The following is a 20335-nucleotide window of genomic DNA, read 5'->3' as shown; positions in this document are numbered from 1 at the left end:
ATCACACATGTATGCTTCATTATGTACGCTAATACTTCAATGGGTTTGGATCATTTAACTTTTCTCAGTCACAGAGGAGATTGTATTATTAGAATATATATATATATATATATATATATATATATATATATATATATATATATATATATATATATATATAACTAATAAACAAAAAGCAAACAAACACAGAAACATATGTCTTATTTAGCATGATAAAAATATGAATTACATCATTACATACCTGCTGATGGGGTTCATTTAAACGGATTTCTTTTTAAAAAAAAGTGCATGTACAATTTCAAAAATAAAGAGAACATTGTACTTGAGCATCATGTATGTAAATAGTGGTGCGCCGCTGGGTACAGATTTACACAATGAAAAACAACCGCTGCTTTAACTGCTACAGCTTCAGTTCAGAGCTTTTTAAGACGGCAATGGAAACTTTTTTTCTTTCTTTCTTGAAGCGCTTCCCTGCTGCCTGCTGTTTGGCGATACAGAAGAGAGCAGCTTGTTCCGTCGATTTGAGCCTTGCAGACAGTTGAACTTCCTTCCTGCTTTTCTGTGTGCATTAAACAAGCAGGCAACGCTAAGGCTAAGCATTGAAGAACTGAACTGGTCAAGATCGTGAGGATTTTGAATTGCACTGAGGGAACCAAAAAAAACAACAACACATATTGTACGAGTCGACCATCTATCCGGAAATCGTGAGAGGGGTTCAGCTTTCAGAGCCTGTTGAGCAGATGGTCTTGGTGGGACCTATGTAGGAGTTGTTCCCCACTCACCTTAGTGTTTCAGTCGAGGTGGAGGAGGGCATGGGGACGGGTCTGTGATGGGAAAACCTGCTGCCCTGTTGAACAAGGTAAGAGGAGGCACAGTTGGGATGGGCATCGTAGTTTTACTGTCATTTGTGCCTGGGAAAGGTTTGAAGTCGCAGTATAGCACTGGTGAGAAAGCAGGGGATTTAAAGCGAGGAAGGATGCTGTAGCCATACGTCTGCACACTTCCACAATACTGTAATAATGCCAGACGAAAGTGACGAAGTGCTCTAAGGACAGTGAATGAGTGCTTTTGGGAACAACACACATGAAATGAGCTACGAGTCACTTGTTACCGTGACTATGGCAAAACGAAACATAAAACCAAAGACGTGCACATAGTTACAGAGTAGCTGCATCCTGATTGAATATTATGTAACAATAGCTGCTTCTTCTTAATTATTATTATTATTATTATTATTGCTGTTGTTGTTGTATACACAATACACATACTCTAATCTAGACGATATACATGTGTAGAAATGAAGTCACGTTTCCTCTTAAATTATTCAGAGATTTTAGTTTGGAAGGATGGCTCGAATTGTTGCTTTCACTCTCAGACACCGAAATACGATTTCATTAATAAAATAACGTCTGATTAGACTCTATAGTGGTGAATATTTACCTGACACTGTACCAAGGCAGCCTTTCCAGACAGCCTAACAGTTACACTTAAAAAAGTTACATTCGGCAGCGACAAAAAAAAGCAACCTAACAAAAACTGTATTACCCATTTCGTAGTTTTTTTAATGGCACTATTAAAAAAAAATATCCTAAAGAAAAATAATTGACAAACTATTGCATTTTTGCTTTGGGGTACATGTCTATATAATATGCATTTACTCAGAGAACTGAGTAGATACAAACAGCACATACAACAACAAACCAAAGAAACATACAGATACTTTATTTCCCGCCCCAAAACATAAATATTACATAATATGAGTGTTATAGATGACTGTACATACATTATTATTATTATTATTATTATTATTATTATTATTATTATTATTATTATTGTTATTATTCTTAGTAGTAGTAGTAGTAGTACTGCGAAGGGCGCTATACAAATTGATTGATTGATAGTAGTAGTAGTAGTAGTAGTAGTAGTAGTGGTGGTGGTATATAGATTTGGATGCAGTTCCTTCATTGATTTTTTGGAACAGTCTGTATTATTACTTGCCACCTTAATTGAATTCATTGATTAATTGAAAGGAATGCATAAACATTTATCTACATCAACAACATAGATTCCTAATCAGAATAACTTTCGAAAAGTTGCGAATAATGGCAAACATTACAGCATCGGACTTGTTTTAAATGAACATTCCACACTCAAGAATCTGAAATTAAGACTACATTTCACCATGTACAGCAAACAAGTTTTATCTTGCTAAGAGTCTTTTTTGTACTTAAATATTCAGTACATCTTCTATATTACTAAATAAAATATTGCAATATACAAAAAGATTAATATGTTTAATTAAGACATGAAATAAGGGCTTTTGTGTAAATGTAAAATGTTTTTAGGATATTCCAGCTTGCTTTTTACATGCATACTACACAGCATAAGCAGAATAATTCAGAAGATGTGGAGCACATGCAGAAGCCAAGTTAACAGCCCAAGTACTTCTGCAGCTGCACTTTTCCATTTACATGTGTTCAATTATGGGATGATTGGATTTTCACAGTTCGTTAAGCCAAGCCAAATTCACATTATTCCAATGATGACGTGATGAGAAAAGCATAGCATTAGGATACATCTCTTTTAGGATACTGCTGTATATTCAGTCCCACGAATAAAAAACAAACAATCAAACCAGAAAAAGTTTGCATAGAATTCAAATATTTTAAATAATCAGTTATTTTTACTATATTTTAAGAGATGTTTGTAATGATGTCCAGTTTAGATTTTCCTCTGTTTCTCCCTAATTTGCAATACCAGATTTTAATTTCACCTCCCTGTGGCATCCTCGCGTGTGTATAAAGAAGTGATGAACAAATTGCATCTTTTGACTCTCTCACAGTGAAAGAGTTCCATCATTGTATTTTGATGGACAGCCTAAGTGAATCTAGTGCTATGAGGGTGAATCTGGCCTGACCTCCCCTTGCATTTGCACAGCAGTGGTCACTGTGGTGTGCTGGGGTGAAACATACCGAGATGAATTTTCCACGCTTGGCTATGGAAACTTAAAAAACAATGTGGTGCTCAGTTTGGTGTTAGATAACCATTGCATACTATGTAACCAATTCTCAATTAAACATGGTTACTTATAGCTAAACCCAAGAAAGTATCATTAATCAAACAAAGGCACTCCAGAATACACTGTGCTCTTGGCCTTCTGAATGCAAAATGCAAATGTCACAATTAGAGAAATAGAAAAGACGAACACAGAAGGTATTAATTCGACCCTTCAAGTATCTCCATCTGAAGTGCAGTCAAAATGTGTTTTGATGCTGTTGGAGTGTTTTTGAAATTGCTGCCCCCAACATAGAAGTATGTTTTTGCTGACTTTGTAAATTATGAAGCTCTGATTCACAGGAGCAGCAGAGACTTTTTAACTCCACCCCCCAAAGAAATATGGTTTTGTTTACCTGTCTCTACTACCAGAGTGTGGAGGAACCTGAACTGTAACATGGCACGAGGCCCAGTTACACAATTGCCACTCCTGATAAAGTGCAGATCACTCTAATCGTGGTTCATTTGTCAGTTTGACAAGTTAAACGTATTTCACATGATTTCCTTCCCTTTGCCCCATGGTAATTTCCATTGATAGAAGTGAATCAGATCTATAGTGTGGCGGTGGCATCCCAGGAGTGGGGCTTAGATCATCCCCTACTAAGGAAATACAAAGCCTGTTCATTGTTTAAGTTGAGAGTGTTTTTCAAGTACTGTAAATTGTGTGTACAGTTCCCTCTTCAGAAAGATAGTTAGTGTAAGCTTGTAGGCGGAAAGTTGATTTTCTTTTAAACAGATTAGGCCACTTTTGTTGAATTGGTTTTGTAAATAAGGGTGCGATTTAAAGATAGATTTGTTATTAAGGTGGTGCTGCTAACATGTGGCTTGCAGAGACGCCTGTGTGTGGGTAAACTTTATTTATTCATATCAGTTTATAAAAAGATGTTGCTTTGAAGCACTGTTTAAAATAAAATCCTAAAAACCCAGTGTGTTTATAAAAGTGCCCAGCCATCCAATTACAGTGTCAATGATCCAGTTGATATTGCATCAAGGGTTTGCTGATATTCTGCTGATCATCATGCTCTGCAACTTGGAGTAACGATATCTATGTTACTAATACTCTGTTTGCTCCTGTTAATGTGCCACTGACGTTTGGTAATGACATGTTGCAATAGCTGTAAAAAGATGGTATTCAGTTGCTCCAAAGCAAGAAAAAAAATCTTGTCCAGGATTGCATATTGTAGCAGTTTATTTGTAGGAGATTCTTGGTGTAATTCCACAGAAGGGAGACATGTGGCCTGCTGGTTTCAATTAGTGATTTTCTTGCTGACTTCCCTTCTCAACTACCCACCTTTTTTTTTGGATGATATCACAATTCTCAGAGGAGGAGGTCTGAAAATCCCCAAAACATAGCAAAACTTCAATAGTCGTTCCTCTGTCTTTAAGTGTAGACATATAAGGTAATACAAACAAAACATCTGTTTTCACTATTGCCATGGCTTCTCTTGTGTTCCTGCTGCCATTTAAACATAGTTTTACCCTGAAAAACTCTTGCTTCTCAACAAAATTGAATTGTATTTTTTGTGGACATGTGGACATCATTTATTTCTGTAATGCATAATTAAGCTATTTCTTGCACCATTCACACACAACCTACCAGCACTGTTACTTTAATTTTTGAATACTCTGGGCATGTCTAAGTGGACATATTAGCTGCATAATTACTTGTATTGCATATTTCTTCAGAAACTGGAATATTGACAGTGAAGAACACAGTCAACAGATATAATACTAGAATTAGACTATGTTATGCTTTATATTGTATTTTGTGATGAGTAGCAATCTTACAAACTGTGTGTTAGTAGTTCAGTATAGTCACAACATGCTCAGTGTTGGCTGTAAAGCAATACAATTATCAATATAGTAAAGAAATGTTGTTGCATGTAATCAGTCTTCACTGAACTGGCTGCTTTTCTATTTTATTCCCTCAGACTCTGTTTATGTACCTGAAGTAGCTTCAACAAAAACAGCACCTACTGCTCACTGCCCCAATATTTTCCTACCACCAACTTCTGTATTCTCCAAGTCTGTCCCCCCCCCACCCCCCCCCCCCCACCCCCTCCAAAACAATGCTGGGGTTCAAGAGCCAATGGAACAACCAGGACCAAGGCTAAATGGGAAATCTTCAAGTCACCCACAGCCTGATACTATGGCTGCATATGCCTTGAACAGCCTGATTATGATGAATACCAACAATCTGAAAAGTGATAGTAGTCCTCGGACGGCAAGACCAGTGCTGCCCGTGCCAGATCGAAACGCTAACTACTGCCAGCTCCTGGTGAGTGGAGGCCGGTACAGTCCTGGCAGCCTGAGTCCTACCTCCCCCAGGACATCTTTTGTGTTCCCTAGTGGGCCCAACCCAGGCAGCCCAAGAGGCCGATCTCCCACTAGGCAGACGGACACCTTGGGGGTGTCTGTGGGCCAGCGTGTGCGGAGACTGAGCAGCCCCAACCGGGGGAGGTTCAGCGATGACAGCCAGGCACCCAGCACTTGTGGGGAGCTGGGCTGGAAACGGACAGTGCAGATCCCACAAATCCACCGGGAGTTACAGAATGTGGAAGTGAACAAAAAAGTTGGCTTATTCGAAGCCCAGATCTCGGACCTTCGCACCCAGGTGCAGAATTCTGAGATCCTGCGCAGCCCTCGGACCGGCCGTAGGCCTGTATCCCCCTCTGAGCCCGGTGTGGCCACACAGGAGGGTGATAGGAGGTGTCCAGCTTCTCCTCAGTTGCAGGACGGCCTGCCTAGTATCCCCAAGGAGTTTCAAAATGGGAAAGGGTGTAGCAGCTCAGACGGAGGACTGGGGAACTGCAGAAAGGAAAACAGCCTGGGTGACCCAAATAGGGAACAGGGCAGGCAACATGTGAACGAATCAGCAGGAACGTGGAGTAAAGTAGACAGTTCAGCCAGCAGTCATTCTCCTAGTTCACTGGGGGTTGGCAAGAACTTGGCAGCGACAGAGCCAGCAGCAGGGACCAAGCCTTGCTTGACGAAGGAAGGAGCCGAGCCAACGGAAACCCAGCAGCAAGCTGCCGCCTCTGCTTTAGGTGAAGGGAGCTGCCCAGAGGTGGGGAACATCCCCTCTGTCATTATCACGGACCACGGCATGGAGGCTTCGGGGGAAGGGGCCGACTTGCAGCCCAGCCCTAACTCCACCAGAGCAGCGAGGAAGCTCTCTTCTTCCTCCAACTCTTCCACTGGCTTCTCCTCCTCCTGGGAGGAATCTGAGGAAGATATCTCCAGCGACCCTGAGCGTGGAGACGGGCAGTCATCTGCTTTCCTGCAGGCTGGACAAGGCAGAGCGGTGAGTCTTATTATTTATGTTTTCTTCATGCGTTAAATTACTGAAATGGGAACACAATGCTTTCTGTGAATAATCAGTTTTTACAGTTGTGTCCTGACTTGCCCAAATTATATTTTTTAAATTTCTCCATTCAGAATTATGTTTAATACGGCATATTTCTGTAAGGTTATTGAAAAATGACACAAAATCATATATTTATATATAAATATTGTTTATGCAGCATGTAATGTATGTGCTGCATAAAGCTAAAGTCGGTTTTGTGAACTAAGAAAAAAACAAAACAGAAGCAATCTATAGAAATTTACAGAACAGAAGAGGGCATTTTTACAAACTATTTTAACATGTGGAATCCCAGGGGAAGCTACAAACAGAGTGCTTGCCTAGTCAGCCAAAACACAAGAAACGTTTGTCACCACCATGTTGTAATACAAGCTTTTAAGAGTTATTTTCACGATAATTGCAAAAGTATTTTTGTTTTACTGAATGCCAGACATTTCTCGTAGACCATAATGATATCCAGAAATGATCAAATCCAAGTTTTTTAGTTAAACTTGAGGGCATGAGGCAAACTAAGGATGAACCAAAGATAAGTTTTTGGACTGTGGTCTTAGCATTGTGGACTATGCTTTGGCCTGGATGTGTGATAAATGATGTTGTGCAGCTCAGTTCCAGTTATGTTTGTGTGAGGAGACAGTTCAGTTACACTGTTATACGTTTCACATACTCTGGCTTCCTTCAAAGGGAGAATCTGACTGGGAATTTGTTTTCGAGCAACAAAGCACATATGTGTTAAGGTTTTGTTCGAAATGGACTTGCACATATTCTTCTCCAAACGTGCATAGGTGGTTTCACATAAACCAAAATGTGTATTTGTATAAATCTGAAATTATTTAATGATTAAAATCTGGTCAATTTCTGGGGGTGCTACCTAAATCTCATCTATTAAAAAAAAAAAACATCATATGAATCCTAAATGTGGAGTATCTGAAACATACCACAACATACCAACTTTAATCTATATGTCTATCTATGAAGGAAGTTTAAACTAAGAAAGTGAAATCAATCAATTCCAGGCCAAGAGAGAAATATTTGATGCTTATTTTTTGTGAAGTTGATATTGTACCAGCATGTCACAAAATTAGTTGTTTTGCAAGCTTTAGTGAAGGAAATAAAAAGTCATTCAGAATATAGCCAGGAATGGTGTTTGACTTTTGGCATAGGAAATTGTTCTTCCATTAATATTTGGAAAATGTGATTCTAGCCATCGTTGGTAACCTATTCCAAACAGTAACCTCTCTGATAAACAAACTATCATTCAAGTAATTAACCGAGAAAAAGGTGGTTCTCCGTCCATCATTAATCTCACAAAAAGTTAATTTATTAACTGTTTTGAGGACAGACCAGGCAGGACATAGCAGAGCACAGCAGGACATAACATTTCAGTCTTGGTGTCTTTGCGGCTCTAACTGTCAAGCAATAATGAATGTTGTGACAACAAACACTTGACACTTTGCTAATATTTGACACTTTGGGCTGCAGAAACACATCTTGGCTAAAACATTGGTTAGAAACGTGTCAGTTTGATTGGTGTTTTATTTGGATTAGCTTGAAAGAGGTGGATTAACGGAGTCGCTTTACTGGGGGTTTATTGAATAAATTAACCAGTTTTGACCACTGAACAGCTTAAAGAATTCACAAGTGACAGTTTCGTGATTATTTGTATCTTGTCTCCACATATATTTTATTTAATTGTTGGTAATGTTCCCAGTATACAGCCACGTGATACAAACCTTTCTTAAATGGAAAATAATCTTGTGCTTTAGGGCTACATGTACTTTTTTCATTCCACAATAATTCTGCGATACAGGTTAAAAGACTCCATTCCCCTGTGGTCAGAACATCTGCTAAAGTCGACTTCACTCTTGATTGTGCTTTAATATGGGATGGATTGTTCTCTGTGTTGTTTCTGCAGAATGTCATTGTTTTAATAAAACTAAAAAATGTGGAACTTGCCCAGGGGGTTTCGGCAAAGAACAAACAGCCTTTCTGTATAGAGAGAAAGAAGCAGCAGAGGTTTCTGTTTTCCCTTACTTTTCTTTGTCTCGGTTTTGAACTTTTAATTAGATTCTCAGCAGGACAGGGCCTTTCTGTAAATCAGCCACCCCCCATCCCTCTTCAGGCTGTGTCAGGCTAGTGGAGTTTGTTCTGTATTAAATCAATATTACTTTGTGACCCACTGTACTTATATAGCTTATGTATATACAAAAATGAATACAATAAAATAGACTTGGGGCCGGATTAAATCAAAACTTTGACCCACCTGTTAATAGAAAACTACAGAACTGTACTCAGTTGCGGCTTCATTTTTAGCACTTTCTTCTAATCATAAATGTAACCGCTATGATGTACAGGTTTGTAATTTGCTATTAGCGGGTGGGTCAAAGTTTTGATTTAATCCGGCCCTTGATTTTATCCTTGTTAGAGGTTGTTTTTTCAATATAATCTTTTTCTCCAGCTACAATCTCTAAGACAATTTTTTGCTTATTTGAAGAAATACAATACCTTTTTTGGCATTTAAGCTGTGCCTTTAAATATGCAAGGATTGCTCTTGTGTTTTCAGAATGAAAAGATACCATTAGTAGTTAAGCACCAACAGAAAATACTAAACAAAATCAATGACTGAATCACAGAATTACATGGTTTCAAATGGGTGTGAATACTTTAATCTATAACATACAATCATTTATAATTGAGCAGATGGAATTCAGCTGTTATAATGTAGTTACATATAGGCCTATATCTTACTTGCTTTAGAAAAACACTTTGGACCCCCATCCCAGGGCACTAACCTTGATCAGCTGAACTGATTTTGAGGTTGCCACTGAACATTACTCACATATTTCAGGTCTGTGGCACGAAACATCTTGGAAGCTCCTTTTCTTTACATGCTTTAGAGAAAAAGGATGTGATGGCAGATTGTGGTCTGTTGGTTTTACTCAAATGTCCAGCAGATCCTGCATGGGTAAATGTTTTTAAAGGTCTGAATATTTACATTTAATTCCCTAAACTCTTCCTCGTGACAAGCTTACATCTATGAAGCTATAGCGCAGTAATCCCCCTTTATCCAATTGTTCACTTTCTCTAGGAGGACCCCCTCCAGTATGCTTAGCTTTATACATACAGTATTTAGCAACTATTTTGAATACTCATATAATTTGCTTTCAGAGGAGAACTCTAAAAAATCAACTGTTCAAAGTCCTGTGCATCTGCTATAGCGACTAAACTAGTAATGCAAAAACAAATATGTGTCAGTGATCTCACATGCAAGCCAGGACTGCACTTTTTCTTGACGACTGGAACGGGTGCACTGGGGTGTCTGCTTGCTTACCTTGCAGTCATTGTGCAAGCCAGTAACACTTCTACTTGGGGAGCAGCAAAGATCTGAGACATAAATTTGTTTAAAATGCGTGAAAGTAAATGTGTGGAATGCTGTGCAGGTACTGTAACTACATTTTACTACACCTTTCCTATCTCCTTCTTATTTTTTGTATCATGATGTCACCAATTCATAATAAGTTAAAATACGTACACTGGACTTATATTTTCTTATCAAATACAGCAGCATTTAATATTTTTCCATTGAAACAGACATTGTTTGAAATGGAAACTAAAAAGTGCCGATACTCAAGTCGAATGCTCACATGCAAATAAATGCTGGTTCTGTGTAACGTCTCAGGCTTTGGAAACAGGTGATTTTCTAATGAAGTTGCAGTGTCGGTGTCAGTGCAATATTATACTCATGCGTATGAGAGATACCGTAACCAAAGGGGACAACATGCCTGCAGGAAAGCTCTCAGAATGAAATATACTGCAGTTCAGAATGGCTAATAGTGGACTCATTTCATATTAGCACGTGGGAAAAGGTCCATGTCTTGTGTCTCCGTGACACTTTTGAAAACAAGATGTTTCATTTCACTGCCTATGCCTGCAGTGTGTATATTGCAGCATAAACAAACCCACCGAAGTCAGAGAGAGTTAGTCACTCGTTGATATTGTTTTGGAATCCATAATACAGTCTTTGTATTTTACACGATGGGGAAGGACACACTGAGAATGGAGCAAGACAGTTGTATAACATTTTAATCCCTTCTCAAGCACTCAAAGCTGACTTGCCCTTTCAGGCCAGAGGGTGTGTCCTAGGGTAGGGCTTCTTAACTCTAGAGTGTGGCCACATTCTCATTTGTGTTTGACCAGGACCATGCTTTTTAAACAGATTGGAAGTCTTATTAACAAAGTGCTTGCATGCACAAGGGCTTTCCATTCAGTATACCCAGGGATTATTGCAAAATGTCAAGTGTTTTATTTTAAAGACATATTTACTCTGCCAAAGTAGCTTATATATGAATGAACAGCCCCTGCCATAATTGTACATAGTAGTATGATTGTAATTGTTCATTTTCCCCACAGCGTGTCAGCTTCTGTTGTACACAAAGCAAGCTCCTGCATGAATGTGTGCCTCAGGTCCTACAAGACAAACGAGGCCAAAGTACCAGAGACAGATATATTAACTCTTCTATTTGGGTTCACATTTGTGTTGAGGGTGTGTTTCAGGCTTGATCATTTTATTATGGCAAGCAGTAGTCTTTTGTACATCACACATTGTCCCCCAGTTCCTGAGATAGTGATAATATTATGAATGCTGCCGAAACACTTGACCATGGTCACCTGCATGAATAAATCCCCACTGCACCTTGTAGGCAGTCGTTTTTTAGTTAATTTCTTTCTTTATTTTAGATTAATCTGACGATTTGTGTTTGAATGTAAAAAGATCTCAGGCAGATGTTAAACGGCACATAACTCAAACAGTAGATTCATTGGACATTGTGCAATGACTGCATTCTTTCTTATACTCTTTTGATTTGTGTATATTAGGCTTTTAGTAAGAAAATAATACAACTATTAAAGAAAGGAATTGGTGGTTTCAAAAGCAGTGCACACCTGCAAATACAGATTTTGTTGTCAGTTAGTTTTGAAACAAAATGCCGTTTCAGTGTAATGTCTATGCTGGTGGATAAATATTGTGCAATTCTTGCCCTTTAGGTTTCTAAGACAGAATTCACAGTAAGAGAAAATGTATGTTAAAAAATAGACATTTTTCCATGCTCAATGCAATGCAAGTCTGCATTCCACTGAAAAGCACATTTTTGTCATTGCATATGCACAGAGATAAGTTTGTTTGAAATGGACAAAACAGAATATACCCTACACGAGAAGATAAAGCCCAGTTGTTTACTGTAGCTTCTCTCTCAGTGTACTCTGTGCATTGTTGTTTTGCAGTGCTGCAGTTATGAAAGCAGGAGATCGATAAAGACACGTTACTCCCTTTCTGTCAATTACACTTCTGTTCTGCAGCTCATGAACTTGCCAGAGCAAAGCTGCAAAGCATCATCTTCAGTTTGTCTGAAACAATTCCCTGTTTCCGTGGGAACTACATATTCAAAATGTTTAGGAAACTGAAAAACCACAAAAGCAAAGTATTATTAAAACATAAATAAAAAAAATGAGACATTTGGCATGTAAGTGTATTTGTTTCACATTCTGGCTGTACTTTTATTCAGCAAAGTTTGATTTAGTTTATTTTAAAAATCCTGAATTTGAATGTACTGGTATGACTACTTTATATTTTGTTAGTGAAGAAAGAGCATGATTTAAAAAAATAGTGTATTTAGTGTAATTCGTCTATTAGTGAGCTGTATACATGATGGGATCTAACTGTTTTTTTACCATATAAATATACTGTTTACTCTAAATATATCAATACCATATGCATTTCATTTTTTTCTTCAGGTTGATAATTACAAAATAAATCCTTTCGATTCAAATTACAAAAATATTAAACGACCTGGAGGAAAATGATTAATTTGTCCAAGCAATGACACAATTTACCACTTTTCAATTGCCCACCCACTTAAACCTACCCTCAAGGTACTCAGTTCTGTAGGGTTTGGATGTAGATCATGACTAGATGGTGTCCCAATACCTTTGACATAGAAATACTAAAATACAGCTATTCTCAGTGTGTTTCACCTCATATTGAAAGATGGCTGGATAAATAATGTGCTATTTCTCCCATAGTACAGTTAATCAGTCAATTAATACTTTTTTATTTGTATAGTGCCCTCCGCAGGGTAACCACAGAACACTTTACAGATTGATAAACATACAACAACAAAGTTAATAAAATAAACAAATAAATTAACCATAAACTTTATATAAAATAAAATAAACCATTAGGCACAGAGGAGAGAAGAACAAAACTCCTACGAATTGCAGATTATTATAGGAGAAAATAAATCTCTGGGGGTCCACGGCCTAGGCCTAATGAGAGCCTCCCTTCCAGGCAATAGTTATAGTTAAGGCTATAACAGTGAGAGAAGTGGAGTTACTTTCTATTTAACTTCATTGCACAAAAAGTTCAGCGGGGGTGACCAAAAATACAATAAACAAACGTTTTATTATGTTTGACTTCCAGAGAATTTTCAGTATGTTTCAGTTATAGCAGAATAATGGAAGAATAATTAAATCTTCAAGGCTTTAGAAATAAAACAGATCAGTTTTGATACAGGAATCTAGTTCCACTCTGAAATGCATTAGGCCTATATTGAGTAGTGTGCGTTGTTCTCCCTCTAAATGAAACTGAACTGCAAATATTTCTGACGTTATGCTGTTTCTTCTTCTGAAAAAAAAAAATATATATATATATATATATATATATATATATATATATATATATATATATCATGGCCTGTGAGCAGTTGAATGGTTTAATTGATTGTATGGAAACACAAAAAATTACCAGTTTCCTGTTATCCCCTTTTCAGTTCAGCAACTGGATCCTGGTAGGATTCAAAAATGTAACATTTATCAGTCAGACACTTCATATTTTCATATTCCTCCACAGATTTATTTTGTGCAGTAGTAAATCAGTACCTGACTCTCATTGCTTTTTTTACTTGGGTTTCACTGTGTGTTTCTATTAGTATGTAAATTGTCTCATGAATATAACTGTATTTAGTCTTGATTTTGTCAAATTGATAGATTTTTTGAAATATGTTATTTTAAGGGTCTGAACCTAGGAAACAGAACCATTATGCTTTGTGCTTTATTGTATTCAGTACAAAGTGAGAGTCTTTCAGTGTTGTTCAAGTAAAAAGGAGCGAAAACTGAGGAATGAGCCTTAAACTGGAACTACTACTAGAACATACACATATATGTCCTTTAAACAAAGTACAAAATCTGCATATTGTAGGCCTACTTGCTATTGGCTGTCTGCTTTTTTTTCACTGGTATTGCTATCAGCCACATCAATATAGGCCTAGGTTGATATTTAACTGTAATAATATCTTTCTTGTTAATAGTCTATGAAGATTAATTCGAGATTTGAACTTTGCTGCCGAGGTCATTCATTTATACAGGATTTTATTTTAATCCTAGGTTCAGTCTGTTTCCCATTCCCTCCCTCACAGTTATTTACCGGGAGTAATTTTGGCCAAGGCTGACCAGAGTTTTTTTGTTTTGTTTTTTGTTTTTCAAACTCAAGGCCATTTTTAGACAGCTTAACATTGCCAGTCCATAGAAATTCTTTCCAGGCTTTTCACAGTTTGTTTTTCAGTCTCTGAGGTAAAGGGAGACTTGGCCTCATACACAGAACGACTCAGTTCCACATAAGGTTTAATAAGCCACATTGCTCCAGGGGGGAATGGAGGTTGCCAGAGCTTTTTAAAATGTATTTTTAAACAACAGAGACATATTTAAAGATGTTATTTTAAAAATCTTAATAATTAATGAAATCTTAATTTTAATAATCTCACAGTGCTCCATGTCGGCTGTTAGAGGTGAGGCGATAATATATGTTTTAACTGCTGATCATGAGAAGTTATATTTTTAGATTTATGTGTTTTGAAAACTGGAAACACAACTCAATGCACTTTTGATGTAAGCTGTGTTTTTGTGAAATATAGGCATAGGCCTACATCAAAGTTGGCATCATGTTTCCATTTTTCAAAATACATAAAACCTAATGGTATGATATAAATCACTAGTTTGGTTCTGGATCTATTGGCAGTATTTAAAATTGGGATTAACTCAGAAGTTGTTTTTTTTGTTAGTTTATTTGTGTGTAGGAGAAAGAAGCCTCTGACTACAAGTTTGTAATTTGTGATTAGAGGGAGGGTCAAACTTTTCATGTAATCTCAGGCTAGGTTTCTGTAACAATAAATACAAAATAGGCCCTTTCTCAGGCAGGTCTGGGCCTGTAAAGAGGGGAGGCTTTTCTGTTTTGTATGTCCTTACAGTCCATCATTTTCAAAGGTACTGATACACAGTCTAGGGGCTGGTAGAGGTTGTGAATCTGCTCCTTGTCAATGTACTGTTGTGAATTCTGACTCAAGCCCCGACCCTTTATTCAGAATATATTTAATTGCCAGAAAGAGATTATTTGGTCACAGCTCATCTAACAGGATCTAGTGATGGAAAAATGCAATGGAAAATGAATGTAGTTGAGAGAGTATATCAGAGAGCACAGTGTTTCATACTTGTCCCATTTCATGTAATTATGTCATTATTATTATGTAGGTTATTATTGCTTATTACCTCTCTTTGCAATGGGTCAAAGTACAGTAAGTGCAATAATTTGCATCACTGCTATCGCTGAAATAGATTAGGTTACATGAGGAAATTAAAGGTATAATAAAGCAATTAATCATAAAGCCATATAATTTAATCAAAACATGATATAGTGCATGAAGACCTTTATCAGTGTTAGTTAATTAGTTTTAATATCCAAATGGCATTTCTGCTGTAGCGGTGACCCTTTTTTTTCATGTAGTCAGTATGCAGTTTAAATGAGCCTCTGCCAGAAGCCTGAAGATAGGCCTCAATTTACTGAAAGAACTTCCATAGTGACAAGGGACAAGGTCCATTTCAAAATATAGTACAGCTGTCGGCCTGTATGTTTTTTGTTTCTGATCGATTTCTCCTCCAAGTTGGAGTGTCTGTTGTTGATGTCAGTTGTGCAGTCTTGTGATGTGCCAAATTCCACTGAATGTTGTCTCAACAGGTGTAGATGTGTATCTTGATCATTTTCATTCTCAAAGCTAAAAGTGTAAGCTTTGCATAGGCGTAGGTAATATTCACATATTAAAACAGACATTATTAATTTATTTACTCTATACACTGCTTGTACGTGTGTTAAATGTCTGAGGTGCTGTATTGCTCCATTCATTTTATAAATGCAATATTTAGCCTATATAATAAAAATTGACTGGCCGCATTTGAAAGAATTAGGTATATTGATTTGAATGTTTGTGCTCTTTACAAACATTGATTAGAAAAGCTAAATTAAAAAAAATAATAATAATGAAAATGTACCTCACCTTCGTTCGAACCAGAAAACCATTCAACCCAGGACCTCCCCAGTGAGAGGTTGTGGCAAATGTGTGGTGGAAAACTCGCTTGCTATTTTTGTCAACAGCCTTGGGTTCGTAAGCTGACAGAAGAATGAGATCAGTGGTTTGGCACTAGTGCATATTATTCAGCATTAACATCAAATTTGACATAATTTGGCAGTGACTATCCAGGTCAGACATGAGGTTTCCCTACAGACCAATAAGTGGAATCCCTTATGGTACACCACGCAGATTGTATCAACTATCACATATTTGTATATCATTCCCTAGATTCTAAATCACCCTCTTGCTGGATCCATAGAATTGAGAACTGTATTTCTGAAGAACTAACACTTTACATTTCACACAGAACTTGCCGGCAAGCCTGAATTTGTAATCATAACTATACTGAGTTTATACAGCATGTTAAGTGTTTTCCGCAGTTTTTTCTCCGTGTTCTTTGTTTTATTTTTGTGTGTGTGTTCCTATAGCTGGAAAATAACATGTAACATGAGTAGCAGGGATATTTATGCATAAGCTTCAGTCCCAGGTGGTTGTTTGAATATACGTTTGGCAACTGACATTTTACAGCCCATTACATGGCTCTGTTAATCCTCCTCCACTTCGATTCTGAAACTCATTTCACTTCGGCTGCCAGGCCTTCACACACGAGGATTTCTAAAACCAGACGGTAATAGACTAAATCATGGTTTGCTTTCCTTGTGTGGGACTTTGTCTGGGACGTGAGAAAGAAAGGAAAGGAAAAAAAGAAAGAGCCATGATTGTGCCGAGTCCAGCTGTTCAGAGTAATTTGTAAGTGCTTCTCTGAACTGACTCATTTCAATTGAAGGTTAAACTTTTAAATCCCACATTTAGATTCTGCTGTGTGTATAAACTCCTGAGTGCTGTTCATTACAAATATTTTTTTATCGATGTAGTCTGTGTCCTTGATTCTTTTTTTTTTTTAACTAAATACACTTCAAATATTGCTCCATGTTGTTCCTGTTCATAATTACAATCTGTTTCTGTTGTTATTTAAGCATTTCAAGTGACACGAGGTGAGGAGTATTAGATGACAATCGCTACCCAATACAAAAGACAATTATGTTCAAAGAGGTTGTTGTTGTGGAGTGTATTAATGTACAGCAGGATTCACAGTCTTTTCAATGGGAATGTGGACTTTTCTGTAGGTACCAGCTTCGCCATCACAGAGCCTTACATGTTACATGAGAATAGCGTCGGAATTTAACCTTTAAACCCCAGCTTCTGAAGCTTTTACATTGCCCACGCCCCCTCTCTCAAAACGAAAATAAAAGATTTAAGGTACACATATATTTAGAATGGAAACTGACAATTCCCCACAACTAGCATCACAAACCTCACTTCCTGTCCCTTTTGCTGGGGATGTGTTTCCTTCCCCAACATCGATTGCCTCGCATTCCTCCACCTCCCACTATCACAGTCCTTGCAGCCCCCTCCTTGACTTACTTTTTACTGGGTCCATTTTAGTAAAACATTCAGCCTTTCATTATTCTGTATTCTTAATCCCGAGAAGATGATGAGAATAGTATTTTATGGAAGTACAATGCTGCAGCGTTTTTAAGCAGAATATTCTACCTGATACAAATGGCTTAATATGCAAAGATAGAGCTTTGATAATCATACTTTTTTATTCTGTGTAAGCTTGAAATTGAGCATTGAAATGAGTTCATTTGTTTAAGGTGAAACCTTTCCACCCAGCCTGATTTCCATAGCTTCTTTTAACCTGGGTGCTTGACTCTCTGTCGCTTTTTGTCTGTTAAATGGTTTAAGTGAGAACTGTTTTCTCTGCATGTAAGTTAATTTTTCCAAGATGCCTGTAGTCATGTTAAAATACACAAACAATGGATTTATTTATTTTTTGCACAGTGTAATTGAAGGAGAATATTTGTAATTAACATTTTTAGCAGGTATTTGTAACATTACACAGTCCATGCTAGAGATTAAACAAAAGAAAAAGAAAAGGGAGTAAATTACTATCTAGTAATATACATTTCAAAGGAATTATTTTCCTCTCCTGCTTTCCTGTTAGTATCAGTGTTAAAAAAGTTGACATAAACCTGAATATACTGATACTCAAGACGTTAATTACAGGTTAATCAGTCAATTTAAAGTTGACTGAGCTATTTAACTATTTGTATTCTTTTGCCAGGCCATTCTCTCATACTGTTTCAAAGTATAACCAAAGAACTTACCAGGAAGAAAAAACTGTCTCTAGCATTTCCTCAGTGTTATGAGTTTAGAGGACACACTAATTATGAGCTGTTTGTTTAAGGTCTTCGAAGAGAGACAATTTACTTGCTTTTGTTAAGTAGAACACATTTTTTACTTTTTTGAGGGGGTAAAAAGTGCATTTCGGCAAAAGGAAAGTCAAACCTAATCTTGAGCTCTGGCAGTTTTTCAACTAGTGGCCTGTGCTGGAGGCTGATTTGTAACCTCCTGCCCAAAGACTGCGGGCTTCCTGTAACATTTTGAAAACATCTAATGGTGTCTCCTTCCCTGTGCTAATCAGATGAGGGAAGAACCTTGTATGTTTGCATATTAGCAGAAAAGTAAAAAAAAAAAAAAAACCTACAACAACAACAAAAAAAAAACAGCCTTTTTGCAGAGCAAGTACTGCAAGCTTGTGGTAAAGTACGATGCAAGTACAGCCGGTGTTAATGATGTTTTAAACACTGTAAAATGTGCTACTTAGAGAATTGTACTGCAGATCATCTATTGATGTGCAGACATAAATACAATATTTTTTTCCTGTATGTTTTTTTCTTTACATTATTTAAAAACCATACATAAGTTTACGTTAGCAACATGTATGCAAACTTACACACCATATCTTTAATTATTAGAGATTCAAATACCCAAAGCCTTCATTAAAATGAGTAAATGAGTTAATGTTGTCGTACTATGCATGAACATTCACCTGACTGAAAATATGATTTGTTAATGCAGCGGATTTAGAAATGGGATGTAAATTTCATAGAAGTATTGTCAGTAAATTGGGATAATTAGAAATCACAATTTTACTTAATTTAATATATCAACGTTTATGAAAAAACGTTTTTGGGTTATTTAGTTTTTTTGTTGGAAGAGGGATTTACTATTGTGCTAGCACTGAAAAAAATCCAATACAAATTTCATCTTCTTGCTGTGGTTATTCTATTAATATCTCCATTTGTTTTGAGATTACGGAACGCTATCTTTCTCTAAAGGGTTTTCCTCATGGCTGGAGTTTTTTATTTTTTCCGCTGTTGCTGTTGGACCACGACAAGCACAAGGTCATAGAGATATGGTGGATTTAACTGATGGCAATTTCCTATTGTTGGTATGGCTGTCAGGAAATTGTCGAGGCTCATGAATTCTTTATCACTGCAGCAGGGTGTTTGAAACACTTTTTGTTGTTCAGACCATTACGAATGTGGTGAAGAAGTCAGGAAGTCAGTACACTTATTGTTGTTGTCTGGAGAGAACAAATACTCCTTGAAGCTCAACGTCAGCTCATTATGTTTTTCTTCAAATGTAACACAGTGGGGTGAATTATTCATTTGAATAGTTATCATATTCTCTCTCTCTCTCTCTCACACACACACACACACACATATATATGTATCTCATCAACGTCACCTTCAGCCTTTATCGATCTACTGCTGGATGAAGGCCTCCTCAAGATGTTTCCACTTGTTTTGCTCTACAGCTTTTCTTTTCCATCTCATGGCAAAGTGATTTCATCTTCCCATCTTCTGTGTGTTCATCTTCTAGGTCTTTTTCCATCTCTTGGGATCCATTCAATAGCTTCCTTTGTCCATCTTTGATCTGTTCTTCTTGCAATGTTTCAAGCCCATTTTAACATTTTCACTCATTCCATGTCATATTTTGGTTTGTCCTTGGATCCATCCCTTTCCTTTTACATCTCTTCTTATCTTTCCCTGCTCCTTTGTGTTGTCCGCAGTTTCTGTATCATTTTCATATTTAGTTACCAGGTTTCACAGCCTTTTCTCTACAGGCAAGTGGGTAGGTTTCCTTTCAACAGTGCTGTTTCTTCCAAATGCACTCCATCCCATGTTAACCCTTATTTCTTCAATAATATCTCTGTCTGGGCTGATTTATGAAATCATACTGGTAGAAGGGAAAAACAAGAATAAACTTGACAGATAGTGACTTAAGTAAACTAAATTCTCTTTAATGTTTGTTGAATAAAACAGACTACAATTAAGTTAATAATTGAGGTTCAGTGCTGCTAATAGACTACATTACTACATTTAGATTATACATTAAAATGCACTCTTTCTCATAACTGCTCAAAGGAGTAGGTATAGAATATGTTTACACAACAATTTCAAGATAGTGATGTTAATGTTAATTCTATATATGAATTTGAAAGTGGAAAATTACATTCATACTGTACACAATCTTTTTTTCTATTAGTATTACAATACCCAGACAACCATTAAATTAACATTTTTTATTTGTGTGCTGTCCTCCTAATCCTCTTATC

At 37.0% G+C, this 20335-nt stretch overlaps 1 protein-coding gene across 1 annotated transcript in view; it reads left to right on the top strand.

Annotated features, from left to right (window-relative positions):
• Positions 1 to 408: 408 nt before the first annotated feature.
• The window catches only part of itpkb (inositol-trisphosphate 3-kinase B), a 60685-nt gene continuing 40758 nt past the window's right edge, over positions 409 to 20335 (top strand). The window contains exons 1-2 of the mRNA XM_066706187.1: positions 409 to 859; positions 4986 to 6358. Of these exons, the coding sequence (XP_066562284.1) occupies positions 5144 to 6358 (1215 nt within the window). The 5' untranslated portion in view covers positions 409 to 859; positions 4986 to 5143. The remainder of the gene's footprint in view (positions 860 to 4985; positions 6359 to 20335) is intronic.

This window comes from Amia ocellicauda, chromosome 1, assembly GCF_036373705.1.
Source record: "Amia ocellicauda isolate fAmiCal2 chromosome 1, fAmiCal2.hap1, whole genome shotgun sequence".
Lineage (NCBI taxonomy): Eukaryota > Metazoa > Chordata > Actinopteri > Amiiformes > Amiidae > Amia > Amia ocellicauda.
This window is presented reverse-complemented; position numbering and strand designations above follow the sequence as displayed.